This window comes from Dromiciops gliroides, chromosome 4 (genome assembly GCF_019393635.1).
Source record: "Dromiciops gliroides isolate mDroGli1 chromosome 4, mDroGli1.pri, whole genome shotgun sequence".
In the NCBI taxonomy this organism is placed as follows: Eukaryota; Metazoa; Chordata; class Mammalia; order Microbiotheria; family Microbiotheriidae; genus Dromiciops; species Dromiciops gliroides.
The window spans coordinates 449,313,183-449,329,738 of record NC_057864.1 but is presented as its reverse complement, the minus strand read 5'-3'; the positions used below and the strand labels follow the sequence as shown (position 1 = coordinate 449,329,738).

General features: G+C 44.3%; 1 protein-coding gene across 7 annotated transcripts in view; it reads right to left on the bottom strand.

Moving 5' to 3' along the window:
- Positions 1-16,556, bottom strand: part of LOC122754441 (myomegalin-like) — a 125,193-nt gene that overhangs the window by 97,138 nt on the left and 11,499 nt on the right. For 3 of the 7 annotated variants that reach the window (XM_044002862.1, XM_044002868.1, XM_044002863.1), the window contains exon 1: positions 2,447-4,312. The exons of 1 other annotated variant lie outside the window; for it this stretch is intronic. In XM_044002862.1, coding sequence (XP_043858797.1) covers positions 2,447-3,571 — 1,125 coding nt within the window. In that variant the 5' untranslated portion in view covers positions 3,572-4,312. Of the gene's footprint in view, positions 1-2,446; positions 4,321-16,556 lie in introns of those variants that run through there. 3 more of the 7 variants (XM_044002867.1, XM_044002864.1, XM_044002861.1) reach the window with 3 other exon arrangements.

Genomic DNA, 16,556 nt, shown 5'->3' with positions numbered 1-16,556 from the left:
GAACAGGAAACCTGAGTCCTTGGCCACACAAGCCTTGGGAAAAATCTTGAACTAATCTTCTATAAAATAAAGATGTTGGTCTGGATCACCTTTAAGGTCCTTTTCTAATTCTATGTTCTGCTTTGAGTAAGGAGATGCTAGCTAGCAGGGGGTCACACACAATGGCTATGTAGCTCAGGCACTGCTTTTCATATCCTGAACCTTTGTGAAATATGGGCCTGGAGATTAGAGGCATATATCTAATACTACCACATTTTATTCTACAGAATCCCCCAAAACATCTTCTGTAATTCTGGTTATAGTGAAGGGACTCGGGACTCCTCCTCTTAAGAATTCCACCCTTTAAGGAGATATTTCAGCCAGCATAGCAGAGAAGGAAAAGCACAATGAATGCCAGGAACTGGGGGATCTAGTTTTTTTTTTTTTTGGGGGGGGGGGGGAATCTAGTTTTTATGTGACCCTTAGGTAAAGGCACAATTGTCTAGGAGACTCAGCGAAATCATTTATTAAATAAGAGGGTTAGACTAGAAGATGTTACCTTGAAGCTTCAAAATCTGAGCGGGGACAGAAAATGAAGACCCAACTCCTAGCATTGAGTCAATGCTTTTCCGATCATTGTTCCTCTGCCCTAGCTTTTATCGATCTATAAAATGAAACATTTCCCCCTTCTACCTTGCGCAGGCAAATATTGCTTCTGCAGAACTGATATGAAAACATTAAACGTTATTTGTGATGATGCCTAGCAAAGTAAGTGGCTGCTAAGACCACAAATTTAGCAAGGCTGCTTCTTAAATCTCTCTGAGTCTTAGCTCCCTCGAGAAAAATGGGGAAAATAATCTTTGAACAACCTATCTCATAGCTTTGTGAAGTGCTACATAAACATGAACAATATATTATCATTATTATTATTTCCATCTAAAGTATATAAAAGGAACAAGCATAAAAGAAAAGGGTATCAGTCCTAAGCATAACTGGCTTTTCTTTGAAATGCAGGAAAATAAAAAACATAAGTATACTACCTTGTATTTATTTTCTCCCAGTTTTCCACAGATATTTCTTACATATTGTGTATAACATTGAAGTATCTATATTTTTCTTTTCTCTTTCTTCTTTTTTTTCTTGGTGACACAATTGGGGTTAAGTGATTTGCCCAGGGTCACACAGCTAGTAAGTGTCAAGTTTCTGAGGCCAGAATTGAACTCAGGTCCTCCTGACTCCAGGGCCAGTACTCTATCCACTGCACAACCTAGCTGCCCCTATCTATATTTTTCTTACTTTTTTCTTAAAAGAAAATATTACTTTGGATACTATTTTGATACTAGGGAAATTTTTAATTTGGCATTCCTGACTTGCTTTTTAAGTTGTGAAGAAATAAAACTCACTTTTAAAACTCACTTCCTTGCTTTTGTTTAGCAAACAACACTCTAATAGATTCACTCTAGGTGGCATTTGTACCTGTATCATTGTTGAATGAGTATGGTTTGTTTCTCAAGTACTGAGGAAAACTATAGGAATCTAGTGTTTATGGTTACTATAGAAACGAAATACTACCTCTCTAGTGTCTGAGTTCAGATGAATTAAAACCAATGGCCTCTCTCAAGTCATTAAGTGAAATCAAAACACTAATTGGTGTAGTCTTCAAGCCACAAGACAACAGGCATGTAAACCTCAGCTTGGTGAAAAATATACCCAGAACAGATGCACCTGGGATTGATGGCTGTGAATGGCTTTCACCTAAATGCTTTAAGTAATATCTTATTTTAATCCCCAAGACCTTAAAAATAAAAAAGACTCAAGGGATAAAACAAGTCACCTTGAACAAGAGCCTGCCAATGATCCCATTAATTACAATAAAGACAGCAGCTGAGCAAAAACATTTTTCTGGTGTAGCACTTTACTAATTAATGGATTTTCCTCAAACCTTACCATCTGCTGCAATCACTTTGGGAGCACCTGAACACAAAGATTACTGTTCTAGGCTAGTTTGTGGGAAAGAAAAAAACTAGTCCTCTGAATGACAATGAACAGGATCAATAAAGTTGCAAAGCTGAAAGAGGAAAAGGTAAACAAGAGAGGGGTGGTATTAAGAGCACAGGCTACCTTACTTTTTTTTTTTTTGCTACCTTACTTTTTAAAGGCAAAATTTACTAAGTGTTGGCTGAATCTTTTTGCTTTAAAAAATTTGGGGGGGGGGGGGTCAACTGATGTTGCATGCAGAATCAAAGAAGTAAATGGATCGATCGATCGATCTACACACCAAAAAGTGGCAAAAGAAAAATTTGGGAGCCTGAAAGTCAAAGAAGGATGCAGTTAGAATATTTTTAAAACCTTAGAAACGCTGGTTAACTTTGAATATCAACTAATTAGATGCCGTGCTAAAAGCAGAGAGCCAGCTAGCTGTGTAATCTGATAAAACCTAAGTGCCATAGTATTATATATCATATACCTGGAACCGGAGTGGTAAATAGTCTTCCCAGAGATCATCCCACAGCTCCTGCAGTTCAGAAATCTCCAAGGAATAGCCCACAGGTGTCTTGGAAAGGGATTTCACAGGCCTGTTTAGGAAATTGGGACTGGTTCCATCTGCCATGAGATGGCCAGGCTTGGCTCCAGGTGGACTGGATTTCACTGGTATAGGAAGCTTGCTCCCCCGGGGGCTCTGGATGGGCTTATAGTCAAAACCTTTAATCATGCTAAGGGCTAGTTCCAGCTTGTGGCCACACGTGTACTGGATCGCCTGATCATCTGAGCAGCAATCACACTTGGGGAGCTCTTTACTGCTTCTCTCAGTTTCCTCATCCTTCTGTTGTGGAAGGCTGGCCTGTCCCGTAGCATCCAAAGATTCCACAGAGGAGCCAGGAGTTCCTTCTTCCATGCTTTCCCCATCAGCCAGTACCTTTGTGCTTGGCAAGTCTGGTGGCCCAACCTCTGACAAGGCTGGCTCTTCAGTACATATACTTGTAGACCATCTGGTAGAAGGCCCGTAAGAGATGCTTCTGGCTACCTTCCGGGGTACCTTACAAATGGCTTCATAGTCAGAATCAGCAACCCTTAAAGCAGCACAACCCCTACACCTTCTGGGCCTGTTTCCGGGGCCCTCTGAAGCGTGGCAGCTGTGGTTTTCTTGAGTCTGATCCTCATTTTCTGCCCAGCACTCGAACCCAGAGTACGCAAAGTCTTCCTGGAGCAGGGCAGTGTATCTGACATCAGGTAAACTGGAAATATCCACGGTGCCATTCCCTACTTTGGCCTCGGTGCCAGGCTCATCGTTGTTCTTCCTGTACATGCTGGCGATGCAGAATTTGAGGCGATCTTTCTCAAGGAGCAGCTTCTGTAAGCGCTCAATGGAGAGGGCTTCGATCCTGGCGATGACCGTGTCAAAGCGATAGATGCGGTCCAGCATGAAGGCGCACTTGCTGCAGGCAAACTCCCCTTTGCCATCGCGGGAGACATCCTTGCCCAGGACGTGGGACAGGAGTACCTGGAGGTTGAGTTTGGTGGTGGTGTGGAAAATCCAGCGCCGCTGGTTGCCGCACAGCTCCCGGGCACAGATCCTGCAGACTTCCTTCATTTTCTCTCCCGGCTGTTCCTGGATTCCCAGGGATGGGGACAGGGTGGAGTGGGATGAAGATGAGAAGGGATGGAGTAGGACAAGGTGGGATGGGGGGCAGTCAGTGCCTACGGGGGCTCCGCGGCGTGGCTCCGGGGCTGGCTGGCCCGCACGCCATGCCCTGCGCACCCGCTTTCCCGGCTGGCGCACACCTGTACCTCCTCTACCTGGGCGCGCCCGCGCGCGCGCGCTCCCCGCTCTGGGTACCACTCACAGGGAGCGCGCGTCCCCGCCCCTCACGGACCCGCCGTCCGCCGGCGGGAGACTCAAGGGGATGCCGAGCGACCGCGGGGCCAGCCTCCTTCTGAGCCGACCATCCTGGATTCGCCCATGCAGCCGCGGGTACGGTGTTCTGGCCTCTCTACCTCTTCTCGCCCCCGCTCAGAGCCACCGAAGCAGCCGCCGCCACTAACGTTCCAGCTCAGAGATTGAGGATCAGATTTCAAGATGGCGCCAGCGGCCCCCGCGCCTGCGGGAACCGCAAAGCGCTTCTGGGAGTTGTAGTCCGAAGGGCCGGCGACTGGCCTCTCAGCTGGCGAGCACCCTGAGCCTCCAGGCGTCCCCCTCTCTGCGCTCTTGGGGATGGGCTCTGGCAGAGGGCACGGAGATTGCGGGGACGAAGGGCGATGTGCCTTGCTAGCTCGGGTCTCCGCCGAGGAAGGTCCCCAAACACTGCAGGCTGAGTCTCTCGGAGCTGTGAGTCTGGTGGTGGCTCCTCCCGTTCAGAGACAAGGGGAGGAGAGAACGAGCTCCCTCCTCCTTCTCTTCCTCCTCCTCCTCCCCAGCCGCGGGGACAGCTAGTGCCACGTACCCCAGTGCAAGCTGGCAGCACCATCCACCACCTCCTCCTCCCTTCCCTCCCTGCTCAGCCCGCATCATTTCAGACCGCGGGCACATCATGAAATGTTCGTTATGGATTGGAGATCTATTAGGATGGAGGAATATCCTCCCATCACACCTGCAGTAACTCAGTTCAAACTATTCAGGAAAAAGGGAAGGCGAGGACTTCTCCTAGGACATGGGAAACAGAGAATAGCGTAACCCAGCGGGACGGGCAAACAAACGCGAATAAAAATACTCCCCCCCCCTTTTTTTTGCAAGTGTTTGACAAGGAGGCAGAACTCCCCAGAAACCTTCCGTGCAATTAGGGGTGCGTTCTGATTGAGTTGGTCTGGAAGGGTAACAACAGTAAATGCTAGCATTTATATAGCCTTAAAGAGTACAGGGCATTTTACATAAGTTATCTCATTTGATCGTCACAAAACTTGGAACGAGCCCACGAACTCAATTTAGGGCACTCAGGTGGACAAATCCTATTTTAGCTGAAGGGGATTTAGGAAGGGGAAGACAGATTCTCTTTGCGGGCCTTAAGGGAGTCAGATACTTATCTAGAGAAGGCCATTAAGTCTGAGTTTGGGCTGGGGATTTTAGTTAAAGATTATTTTAGGCGTAGTTGCAGTTGAGTCTGGGTAGTTTTCTTTTAAACTCATTTCTGGTTATCTTATCCTGGGATTCCCCCCTCCCCCCTGAATATTGTTATTCTCTTTTCCCTGGTTTAAAAAAAAAGCCATGGAAAATCCACTCCATAGTTTGTAGCCTGGGGTAGAGAGAGGTAAGCAGGAGGAGAGAGTTGAATGCTAGACCGAGGTGGTGGTAAAAGAGGTGAAATGGTAATTTGGAGCTAGGTGTGGTTTATCATAGATTTATAAGGAAAAGTAGAAAAAGGTCATCCAATCCAACCTCATTTTATACTTAAGAACACAGAAGTGACTTGCCCAAGATAATACAAATAGCTGGGGCAGGACCAAAAACCAGATCTTCTGATTTTAAAAACCAAACTGTTCTTTCTGTTGTACCCTCCTCCCCCCTTTTCTGTGATCTAGAAACTCAGGGAGCTAACTAGGTTTAGGGACTAAGGGAAGAAGACAGTCTCTGGAGTTGAAGATTCAGAGATGGGAGAAAGGTTTAAAGAAAACAACCTGGGGCAGCTAGGTGGTGCAGTGGATAGAATACTGGCTCTGGAGTCAGAAGGACCTGAGTTCAAATCCAGCCTCAGACACTTAACACTTACTAGCTGTGTGACCCTGGGCAAGTCACTTAACCCCAATTGCCTCACCAAAACCAAAACAAAACAAACAAAACAAAAACCAAAAAACAACCGGTAAAGAAAAATGAAAGAAAATGACATGGTCCTCTGCTCCAGTTCCAAGGAGGAGCAACAAGGAAAAAGGCCTAGGGCTGGACATTTCACAAATAGATTGGCTAAGAAAGACGGATCAGTGTTCAGGAGAGTAAGTTTTAAGAAGCACAGAGGCAAAGGGCAAGAACACTGGATTTGGCTAAAACTAGGGTTTGAATCTTGGCCCTGTGTATTAATTACTTTGGGGGAAGGGAACAGACATTTAGTAAGGACCTACTGTGTTCCAGGTATTGTGCTAAGTACTTTACAGATATTGTCTCGTTTGATCTTCACAACAACCCTGTGTTTTGTTCAGTTGTTTTTCAGCCATGTCCAACTCTTCATGACCCCATTTAGGGACAAGGATACCAGGGTGGTTTGCCATTTCGTTCTCCAGCTCATTTTACAGATGAGGAAACCGAGGCAAACAGGGTGAAGTGATTTTCCCAGGGTCACACAACTAGTTAAGAGGCTGGGACAGCATTTGAAGTCAGGTCTTCCTGACTACACTGCGCCACCTAGCGCCACTTCTCTGAAATTCAGTCTGTAAGATGAAGGCCATAGATAGGATGACCCTTTAGGTCCCAGTGGCCCCTTATTAGCAGTGAAGATATTAATTGGCTCTGGAGATAGAATGAGGGTTCAAACCCGGGGGGAGGAAGGTTTAATCTTTAATCTTTCCACTTAGTTTTCTTTGTAATCTGAAGTATTTTATTTTGTACACTAAGAAACATTATTCTGAGAAGTGCTTCATAGGCTTTCTCAGACTTCCAAGGAGGTCCATCTCTCTCTCACACACACACACACACACACACACACACACACACACACACACACACACACACACAGAGTTAAGAACCCCTGAAAAAAGAGATTCCAGGTTCAAAATCCTCAGACACTGACTGTATTTGAGTAAATCACTTAAACTTTCTCAGCCTCAGGTTCCCCTGCTGAAAAATATGGGGATTGGTCTAGATGGTTCCTTCATCCTCTAGCTATCTGATCCTATGCCCCAGATTGATGCTCAGTTTGATCCCTGCATATGGGTTCAATTCATTAAACAGCTGTTTTTTTTCACGTGCCTCTTATGAACAAGGCACTGTAGTTAGTTTGACTGGTGCAGCTCATATCCAGTTTAATAACTGCACACATTATATTAAACACTTTGTTTTATAGGTCACTTTCTTCATAACCCAATGAGAGAGGGAGTGTACAGTTTTACAGAGGACTATCCCAGGAATTAAGTGCCTTGTATAAAGTTTTTGTTGTCTGTCCTTCAATCTGGAAGAAGACAGTGACATCAGGGTGATGGTCGTGACTTGCGGTGAATTGGATTGAAGTGAGGGAGGGCTGTGAAAGGTCACCAGCCTCACTCTCTCCTCCAGAGACATCTGGGTCCAGTGGCAAGATATAGATCAGAATGATTGGAAATGGTCCCAGATGTTTAAGGCAATTGGGGGTAATACAGGTATTAAGTGTCTGAGGTGAGATTTGATCTGGTCCTCCCAACTTTTCAGGGCCAGTGCTCTATCTACTGAGCCACTTAGCCGACCCTCTGGCTCCTTCTCCTCCTCCTCCTCCTCCTCATTCTTCTTCTTCTTCTGTCTAAAGTTGATGTGGGGGGTGGAACTGAGTCACTGAGTCTTGTAATTCTTTGGGACACCTCACAATCAATCTGATCAATTAACTCCACCCCCACATCAAAGTTACCCAGCAAGTAAAGGGCCAGAGCAAGGACTTGAGGTCTTGTCTTTAGTTCACTGCTCTTTCCACTAAACCAAAGGAGAAATTCCCAGGTAAGTAGGTCCCCCGTTGTACCAGTCATCCCTGAGAAGGTATTGAGTGCCCCATTTGGCACCCAGTGTGAGTGCCTTGCTTCCCAACAGAGAATTGATACTTTTATAGCTCTGCTCTTCTAAATTTTAGACCCCCAAAGTGGAGTTCTAAGATTCCAAAGTAAGGTTTGAATGCCATTGCAATAAATTGCACAGTCTATTTCCTTAGAGTTCCAATCTGGTGTGCAAATATTCAACCCCAGAGTATCATCATATTCCACTAAAGAAAAAACAATTAGTAGTTTTCGAGGCGGGGGGGGGGGGGGTGTCAAGGCTAGAGAACTGGAGAGTTCTGGAGTCTTAAGATACCAGCCCTGCCCCTGACTTCTGGACTTCCAGACCTTTCCCCTGCTGCTGTCTCATCCCGAGACTTCCCTCAACTCTGAGCCTCTTCAAGTCTATCCCTCTGCAAGATCCACCCCTTCCCCACAGGTGAATTCCTCCTCTGGCCTCCATTTTGTAGAGGGGCCCAGCTTGGTCAGACTTTGTTCCCTTCCTGGTGCAGCCCCTGACATTCCCCAGTCTTCCTTCTCCTCCTGGTTCCACCCCTGACTTCCAAGTTTCAAAACCAAGCCCCAGGGAGAGGTGACCTTCACCTCCACACATATTCCCTTCCCCCAGCTTCCCAGATCCCTTCTGTGGGTTGTCTTCCCATGTTAGAAGGTAAGCTCCTTGAGGGCAGGGACTGTCTTTTTGCTTGATTTTGTACCTTTTGGTCTTTCACATATCACAGGTAAACAGTAAGTGATAAATAAATGCTTTCTCGGTGGAGGGGGGGGGAGCTAGGTGGCGCAGTGGATAGAGCACCAGCCCTGGATTCAGGAGGACCTGAGTTCAAATCCGATCTCAGACACTTGACACTTACTAGCTGTGTGACCCTGGGCAAGTCACTTAACCCCAATTGCCCTGCAAAAATAAATAAATAAATACATAGATAGATAGATAGATAAATAAATAAATAAAAGCTTTCTCCTCCCTCCCTTCCTTCCAATCATAATACCTTATTTAACTATACATTATCATGGCTTTGACACCAAATCAAAGCAATTCCATCAAAGGCTGTCAGTATAAGGTATGTTGTAAGGGGGTCCTTTCTCCCAACTCTGAAACTCTGCGAAATACCCAAGATAATAACGAGTAGCACAGTCTCCTGTGATCACATATGCCAGCCCCCCTGTAGTAGGAGTTTCAAGTCAGGACGTGTTGAACAAGACTGTTCAGAAATGCAGCAGCTGATCTGTGAAGTAGGGAGTATGCCCTGATCCGCCCTGATTTGGTAGAAGGAATGGAAGGGTGTATCCGGACCTCACCTTAGCCCAGCTGTGTATGTAAAAGAGAAGAATCCCAGAGACAAGATGCAGATTGAGGCCACAGCATGGATTTTCAATATCAAATCATATATGCCTATTTTTTTTAAAGGACATTTCAAGGATAACAGTTCCCATCTACCTTGTACTTTACCGTGTACAGATCGGCTTTTTATGACAAGTCCTGTAAGGGAGGACATACAAATAGGTCATTTTCCAGTTATGTCTGACTATTTGTGACCCCATTTGGGGGGGTGTTACTTGGCAGAGATAATGAAGTGATTTGCCATTTCCTTCTCTAGGAAACTGAGACAAACAAGATTAAGTGACTTGCCCAGGGTCACACAGCTAGAAAGTATCCGAGGCTGGATTTGAACTCAGGAAATCAGGAATCTTCCTGATTTCAAGCCTAGCACTTTATCCACTGTGCCACCTCGCTGTCCCTTGGTAAAAGCAAAGTATTTATGTTCTAAAAAGGCCTCTCCCTTCACAGTTGGGAAATCCTCAAGCTTAGCAATCCTTATATCAGTCTGGGAGTCACCGAACATTAGGCTGATATAAGGACTTGATATATGAGTAGGGAATTCCCTTCACCAAGAGATTTATGACTTAGATAATGCTTAGGGAATTACTTGAAGCTCACAAAGGTTTGAAGTCATTTCTCCAGGGTCAGAATTTGTTGTTGTTGCTGTTGTTTGTTCTTCCTTCTCAAAGAGGACCATGACATCAAGAGGTGATGTTGGGGCAGCTAGGTGGCACAGTGAATAGAGCACTGGCCCTGGATTCAGGAGGACATGAGTTCAAATCTGGCCTCAGACACTTGACACGTACCAGCTGTATGACCCTGGGCAAGTCACTTAACCCCAATTGCCTCACAAAAAAAAAAAAAGAGGTGAAGACTTGTGCTGAATTGAGGGAGGGCTGTGAAATGTCACCAGCCTCACTCTATCCTCCAGAGACATCTGGGTCCAGTGGCAAGATATACATCAGAACGACTGGAGATGGCTCTGTATGTTTAGGGCAAATGGGGTTAAGTGACTTGCCTAGGGTCACATGGCTAGTAAGTGACAGAGAGAGGTGAAATTTGAACTCAGGTCCTTTTGACTCCAGGGTCAGTGCTCTATCCTCTGCATCAGGATCAAAGAATTTGTGACCCAGTTAGCAAATTAAGAGTTTCATGATTCTTCTTATTATCATATTAGCTAGATTTTTTTTAAACCTAAAAATGTGTCTAATTTAAAACTAAGGCTATATATGCTGTTGGGAAGACATTAAAGGTCTTGTTTATTATTTAGATAATTCATAATAAAATGACTGATACTAATGAGTATCTCAGGTATAGAATGAAGGGAAACTAGGTTGACAGGTAGAGTCAACATAGGATGAGAAGTAAAATAATTAAACAGCATAATAGTCATCAACAAGCATTTATATGCCTTATTTGTATAGCACTTTACAGTTTACAAAGAGCTTTCACTTACATTATCTTATTAGATCCTAGCAACAACCTCATAAGGTATTATTATTTTTATGGCAGGGCAATGAGGGTTAAGTGACTTGCCCAGGGTCACACAGCTAGTAAGTGTCAAGGGTCTGGGGCTGGATTTGAACTCAGGTCCTCCTGAATCCAGGGCTGGTGCTTTATCCACTGCAACACCTAGCTGCCTCCTTTGATAAGGTATTATTATCCCAAATAACTAGCACTTCTGAGCCTAGGGCAAATTCTACTGGAGAGGCAGAGAGCCCCTGTAGTATTGGAAGCCTACTCTTAGAAGAAGCTGTACAGGCTGAACTGGAGAAGATCTTACCTGATAACTTCTGTATGTCCCCATAAAGAGCTGGAGGGCCATTGGCACAGAGCAGGCAGAATCCCACTTATGGCTGTGTCAACAATGGCAGAGAAGGTGTGTATCCCCTGGATGTCAATTACCCACTTGCACTCTGGAACAAAGCCCTAGTGGTCCCACTTGGGTTACGCCTCTGTTAGAGATGAGGAAACTATTCAAAAAAGTTCAATGAGTTGGCAATGTTATATAAGTTCAGTGTTCTTTTAGACCAATAGTTCTCAAAGTATAGTCTGGGGTGGGGGGTATCTCCAAGACCCCCTTCATGTGGCCTATCAGGTCAAAACTATCTTCATAATAATAGTAAGACATTTTAATTTCTAATACTGTGAATTTCAACAGAAATAACCCACATAAAAGTTCTTTGGGAGGGGGTCCTCTATACTTTTTTTTTGTGGGGCAATGGGGGTTAAGTGACTTGCCCAGGGTCACACAGCTAGTAAGTGTCAAGTGTCTGAGGTTGGATTTGAACTCAGGTACTCCTGAATCCAGGGCCAGTGCTTTATCCACTGTGTCATCTAGCTGCCCTGTCCTCTATACTTTTTAAGAGTATAAAGGGGTCCTGAGACCCCTTTGAGAACAGCTGCTTTAGACTATACCGGGGGTTCCCAACTTGTAGGCCAAAAATTCCTGGGGGAAAAAGTTACTGCAAAGAGTCTATATGTCATATTTGAACTCAGGTCCTCCTGAATCCAGGGCCGGTGCTTTATCCACTGCGCCACCTAGCTGCCCCATCTATTTTCTTAAATCAATAGATGGAGCCCTGGCCATCATCACTAGTCATCCTGACCACTGGATTCTGAAGAAGAGAGTGAGGCTGATGAGTTTGCACAGCTCTGCCTCACCTAAGTCCAATTCACTGGCAAGCCAAAACATCACCCTCCAGATGTCAATGAGACCAAAGGAGGAACAACAATCAATAGATGCTAATGGACATGGGCTTGGAATAAATCAGAAGTTTCTCCTGTGAGAAGCAAAGCCAAAGATGACCAGATAACAGGACAGACGTATCAAGGAATCAAGGGACTATTAAAGTTTAGATTCACCAACCTGATATCAGAACAGACATACCTAAGAAGTATGGGGAGATAAAATTCCATAGCAGGAAAGTCAATTAGGTGTGGCTATTACCAGACTGGAGCTAGGAGACAGAGATAACCCCAAAGGTCAGGACCATCATTTCAAAAAAATCCCCCTGGATTCTCAGGAATATGACAAGCATCCAAGCTTTCCCCACCCCACCCCAAAAGGGAGCGTTCCAGTTTTCAAGTGGATACCCCATCTATCCTCTGTAAAAGCTTTTGACTTCCCTCAGTTAGAGGAGGAGAGTGTTTCTTGGCTCTCCTCCCTGTGGGATGAAATCTTTGACTTCCCACTCAGTCACTTTCCCTAGTGCCAAATAAAAGACCACTAATTCTAATTGTGTGCAATAGTGTAATTCTTTATTGAGCAATACCTGAGAACCACCACCTCTCCTCTGTGACAACTCCTCTTGATTAAGCCTCAGTGACTAGCACTGCCCTGAGATGGGTCGGTTCATTTGGAGCTGTAGCCATTGGACATTTGTTACTTTACATACTTGTAAGGATATGGGAATGCTATCATGCATGTTTATGGAAACCTAGGCATCAGCTATATTTGGCCATTTTTAAACAGTAAATTCTGGGTATAAGCATAGTGAGTCAAAGTTATTGATTTTTCTGGGACTACTCCAAGATTGGATCTGGTTGATAATAAGGACAATTAATAACAACAACATAGCTGGTATTAGAAATTACTTTAAGATTTATGAAGTGCTTTACAAACATCTTATTTTATCCTTCCAACAAGCCTGCATGAAAGTAGGTTCTATGTGAGAAAATAATTATTGATAATGGATTTCTTGGGGAGCCCCAGAGATTAGTGCTTTCTCCTCACACCAGAAAGTCCAATTCTCCTTGAGAAACTTCAAGAAATCTTATCTGGGACATGCCCAAGGGAACAAAAGAAATGGAGACAGACTTTTTTATAGCTCAGTGAAGGACTGATGGGATCAAACCCCACCTAGATAATGGACTTTGCCTTAAGCAACTTCAGTTGAGTCTTTTGCATTCTTTTCTCTGGAATCATCTCTAGAGTTCATTTTAATGTAGACCACCTTCAAAGCTTATCAACCAATGGAATTGAATGATGCTAACCAATGTATAATGACCTGCCTCTATCAAAAGAAGATAAAAACCCTTGGAAGATACCATGAAGGTTTCTCTTTTTAAGACAGCATGGATCTTCATGGGGTCTTCTAGGTCTTCTGGGTCTTTTTTCCTGCTTGAGCTAACTGGCATGCTGAAACTCTCTCCTTGCTTTCTCTACCACTCAGCCTGAGACCATGAGAAGTTAGGGAGACACGTGGCCAATCCTTTACTGGTATAATATGAATAAATTAATAACATGCTTACCCCAAACTGATGCATATATAGATACAGAAATACCAATAGTAATTAGTTTTTTTAAAAAACAACTATTATTATCCCTATTTTACAGATGAGGAAACTGAGGCAGAAAAGTTAGGTGACTTGCCTAAGATCACATGGCTAGTAAGTGTTTCAGGTCAGATTTGAACTCAGGTCTTCCTAACTCCAACATTCAACTCACTGCACCACTCAGCTGCCTGCCCATTTGTGTTAGACCTATAAAACGGCAAACATGAGGTGGCACAGTGGATGGAGCACTGGCCCTGGAGTCAGAGGACCTGAGTTCAAATCCAGCCTCAGACACTTGACACTAGCTGTGTGACCCTGAGCAAGTCACTTAACCCTCACTGCTGCCCTGCAAAAAAAAAAAGGTGGTAGTGGGGCAAACATGGAAGAATATATTTGGGCAATCATAGAGAGAATAGCAATAGAGTAATAAAGGCATGTGACAGGGAGGACAAAGTGACTAGATTGACAGTTGTTTGTCCTTCATTCTTGAAGAGGATCATGACATCAGGGTGACTTGTAGTGAATTGGATTTAAGTGAGGCAAGGCTGTGTGAGGTCACCAACCTCACTCTCTTCTCTAGGGCCATCTGGGTCCAGTGGCAAGATATACATCAGGATGACTGGAGATGGCTTTAGGTGTTTAGTGGGTCACAAAGCTAGTAAGTGTCAAGTGTCTGAGGTCAGATTTGAACTTGGGTCCTCTAACATTTGGGCCAGTGCTCTATCTACTGTGCCACCTAGCGGCCCAGATTGACAATAGTATAAGTGAAGAGAAAAGAACAAATAGGACAAAGATTTCAAAGCTAGAAATCATAAACCCAGTGACAGACTGTACTCAGGACATGAAGAAGAGGAAAGGGGCAGCTAGGTGGCACAGTGGATAAAGCACACACTTTTAATTACAATTTGCATGAACTTTTTTCTCTCTCAGTTTCTGAAGTCGAGATTATCAATAACACAATAAAACAAGCCCTGATTTATAGCATTTATCATTGGCTGTAGTATATACACTCACATTGAAAAGGTAACAATGGGTTCCAGCTGGTTCAAGCTGCCACAGCCCTGAGCATGAGACACATCAACTGGTGATGTGATTGATTCCATTAACAATTCCTACTGATACTCTGGCATGATGATAAAAAAAGGAGGATTCTATGATCTCATTGTGGTTTTCTCAACATGCTGAAGCAAAGAAAGATCTTTCCTCCATTTTTGGCACATAGATCACAGAGCTCTTCATTAGCTCCAAGAGAATGGGGTTGGGTCAGTTAGCAGATCACTAGCAGTTTTATGGTACTGGAGCCTGAGCTAAATACCTTGCAAATCTGAAATCATTACCCCCAGGTAAAATTCCCTATGGCCAGGCCTCCTCCTTTTCTTATACTGTGATAGATATGATTGCTCCATGTCCTTGCTTGCTGCTGACAGAGTTCGGGAGAGACACACATAGTAGTAATAACTTGAACCATGCAAATGGAGGAGATCCCCTAAAGAAGTCAGTGGATGATGGGGAGAGTGCAGAGGGATATTCATTGTTGTTGTTGGGCCTTCTTTCTTTCTTTCTTTCTTTCTTTCTTTCTTTCTTTCTTCTTTCTTTCTTTCTTTCTTTCTTTCTTTCTTTCTTTCTTTCTTTCTTTCTTTCTTCTTTCTTTTTTTTGTTTTGGTGAGGCAATTGGGGTTAAGTGACTTGCCCAGGGTCACACAGCTAGTAATTGTTAAGTGTCTGAGGTCAGATTTGAACTCGGGTCCTCCTGAATGCAGGCCCAGTACTCTATCCACTGTGCCACCTAGCTGCCCTGGGCCTTCTTTCTTGATGTCATGACTTGCAGTGAATTGGATTTAATTGAGAGAGGGCTGTGTAAAATCACCAGCCCTCACTCTCTTCTCCAGAGCCATCTGGGTTCAGTGACAACATATAGATCAGGAAGGCTGGAGATGGCCCTGGATGTTTAAAGCAATTGAGGTTAAGTGACTTGCCCAGGTAGTAAGTGTTTGAGGTGAGATTTGAACTCAGATCCTCCCAACTTCAGGACCAGTGCTCTATCCACTGAGCCACCTAACTGCCCCTAGAAGGATATTCACAGTGAAAGGCAAAGTAGCAAGAGGACCCTGTAGAGGAAACAGAAACAGGGAGAACTAGGAAGAACAGAAGCAGAGAAGGCAAGGAAGGAGAATTCTAATTAATGAGAAGTTTAATAGTATCATGTGCTTTGGAGAAGTCAGAGGATGAGGACTGAGAAAAGGCCATTGTGGGATAGAGACAGCTGGGTGGTGCAGTGGATAGAGCATCAGGCCTGGAGTCAGGAAGACCTAAGTTCAAATATGATGTCAGACACTAGCTGTGTGACCCTGGGTAAGTCATTCAACCCTGGAGAAGGATATGGCAAACAACTCCAGTGTCTTTGTCAAGAAAACCTCAAATTGAGTCACAAAGAGGTGGACATAACTGAATGACAAAACCAAAACATCTAGAAGTTCCAAACTCCTTAGATTAACTCTTCAGTCCCTCCACAATCTGGCCGCAACATAGCTTTTTAGTTCTATTTCCAACCAATCACCTACAGAAACTCTCTAATGCATAGTCTGTTCACTATCCCAGAAAATACTTTATATACCCTTTGAACTTCTGCCTAAACTCAGTTCCTTGTCTGGAATGCCCCACCTTCCCCTTTGTAGCTTACTAAAATCCTACCCATTCTTTTTTCTCTTTTTCTTTTTTGGGTTTTTGGCGGGGCAATGAGGGTTAAATGACTTGCCCAGGGTCACGCAACTAGTAAGTGTCAAGTGTCTGAGGGCATATTTGAACTCAGGTCCTCCTGAATCCTGGGCTGCGCCAACTAGCTGCCCCTACCCATTCTTTAAATCTCCACCTTTTCTGTGAATTCTTTGCTGTCACCTCAGCCTACTGTGAACACTGTCTGTGCCCCTCTTTCGGTACTGAAAATATGCCTCCTCGTACTGCCTTATATCAGTCAATCTCAAACATTTATTAAGCACCTACTATGCTCCTAGGTCCTAGGGCAAGTGAAGAAAAAAGATGCCCTCAAGGGAGAGTATTCTCTTACATTAGGAACTTACATTCTATCAGGGAAGACAACACAAGTTTAAAGTGTGAAGGGGAGTAACATGGTCAGACCTGTGCTTTAGGGCTAACTCTTTGGAATGTGGGTGGAGGATAGACTAGAGATGGGAGGCAAGCACAGGACATATCCCAGGGCCTTGAACACAGTAGCAGGTGTCTTGTAAATATCTGATGAAAAAGTTGGAAATCAATATCTTACACTTTTTTGGTGTGTGAGGCAATTGGAGTTAAGTGACTTGTC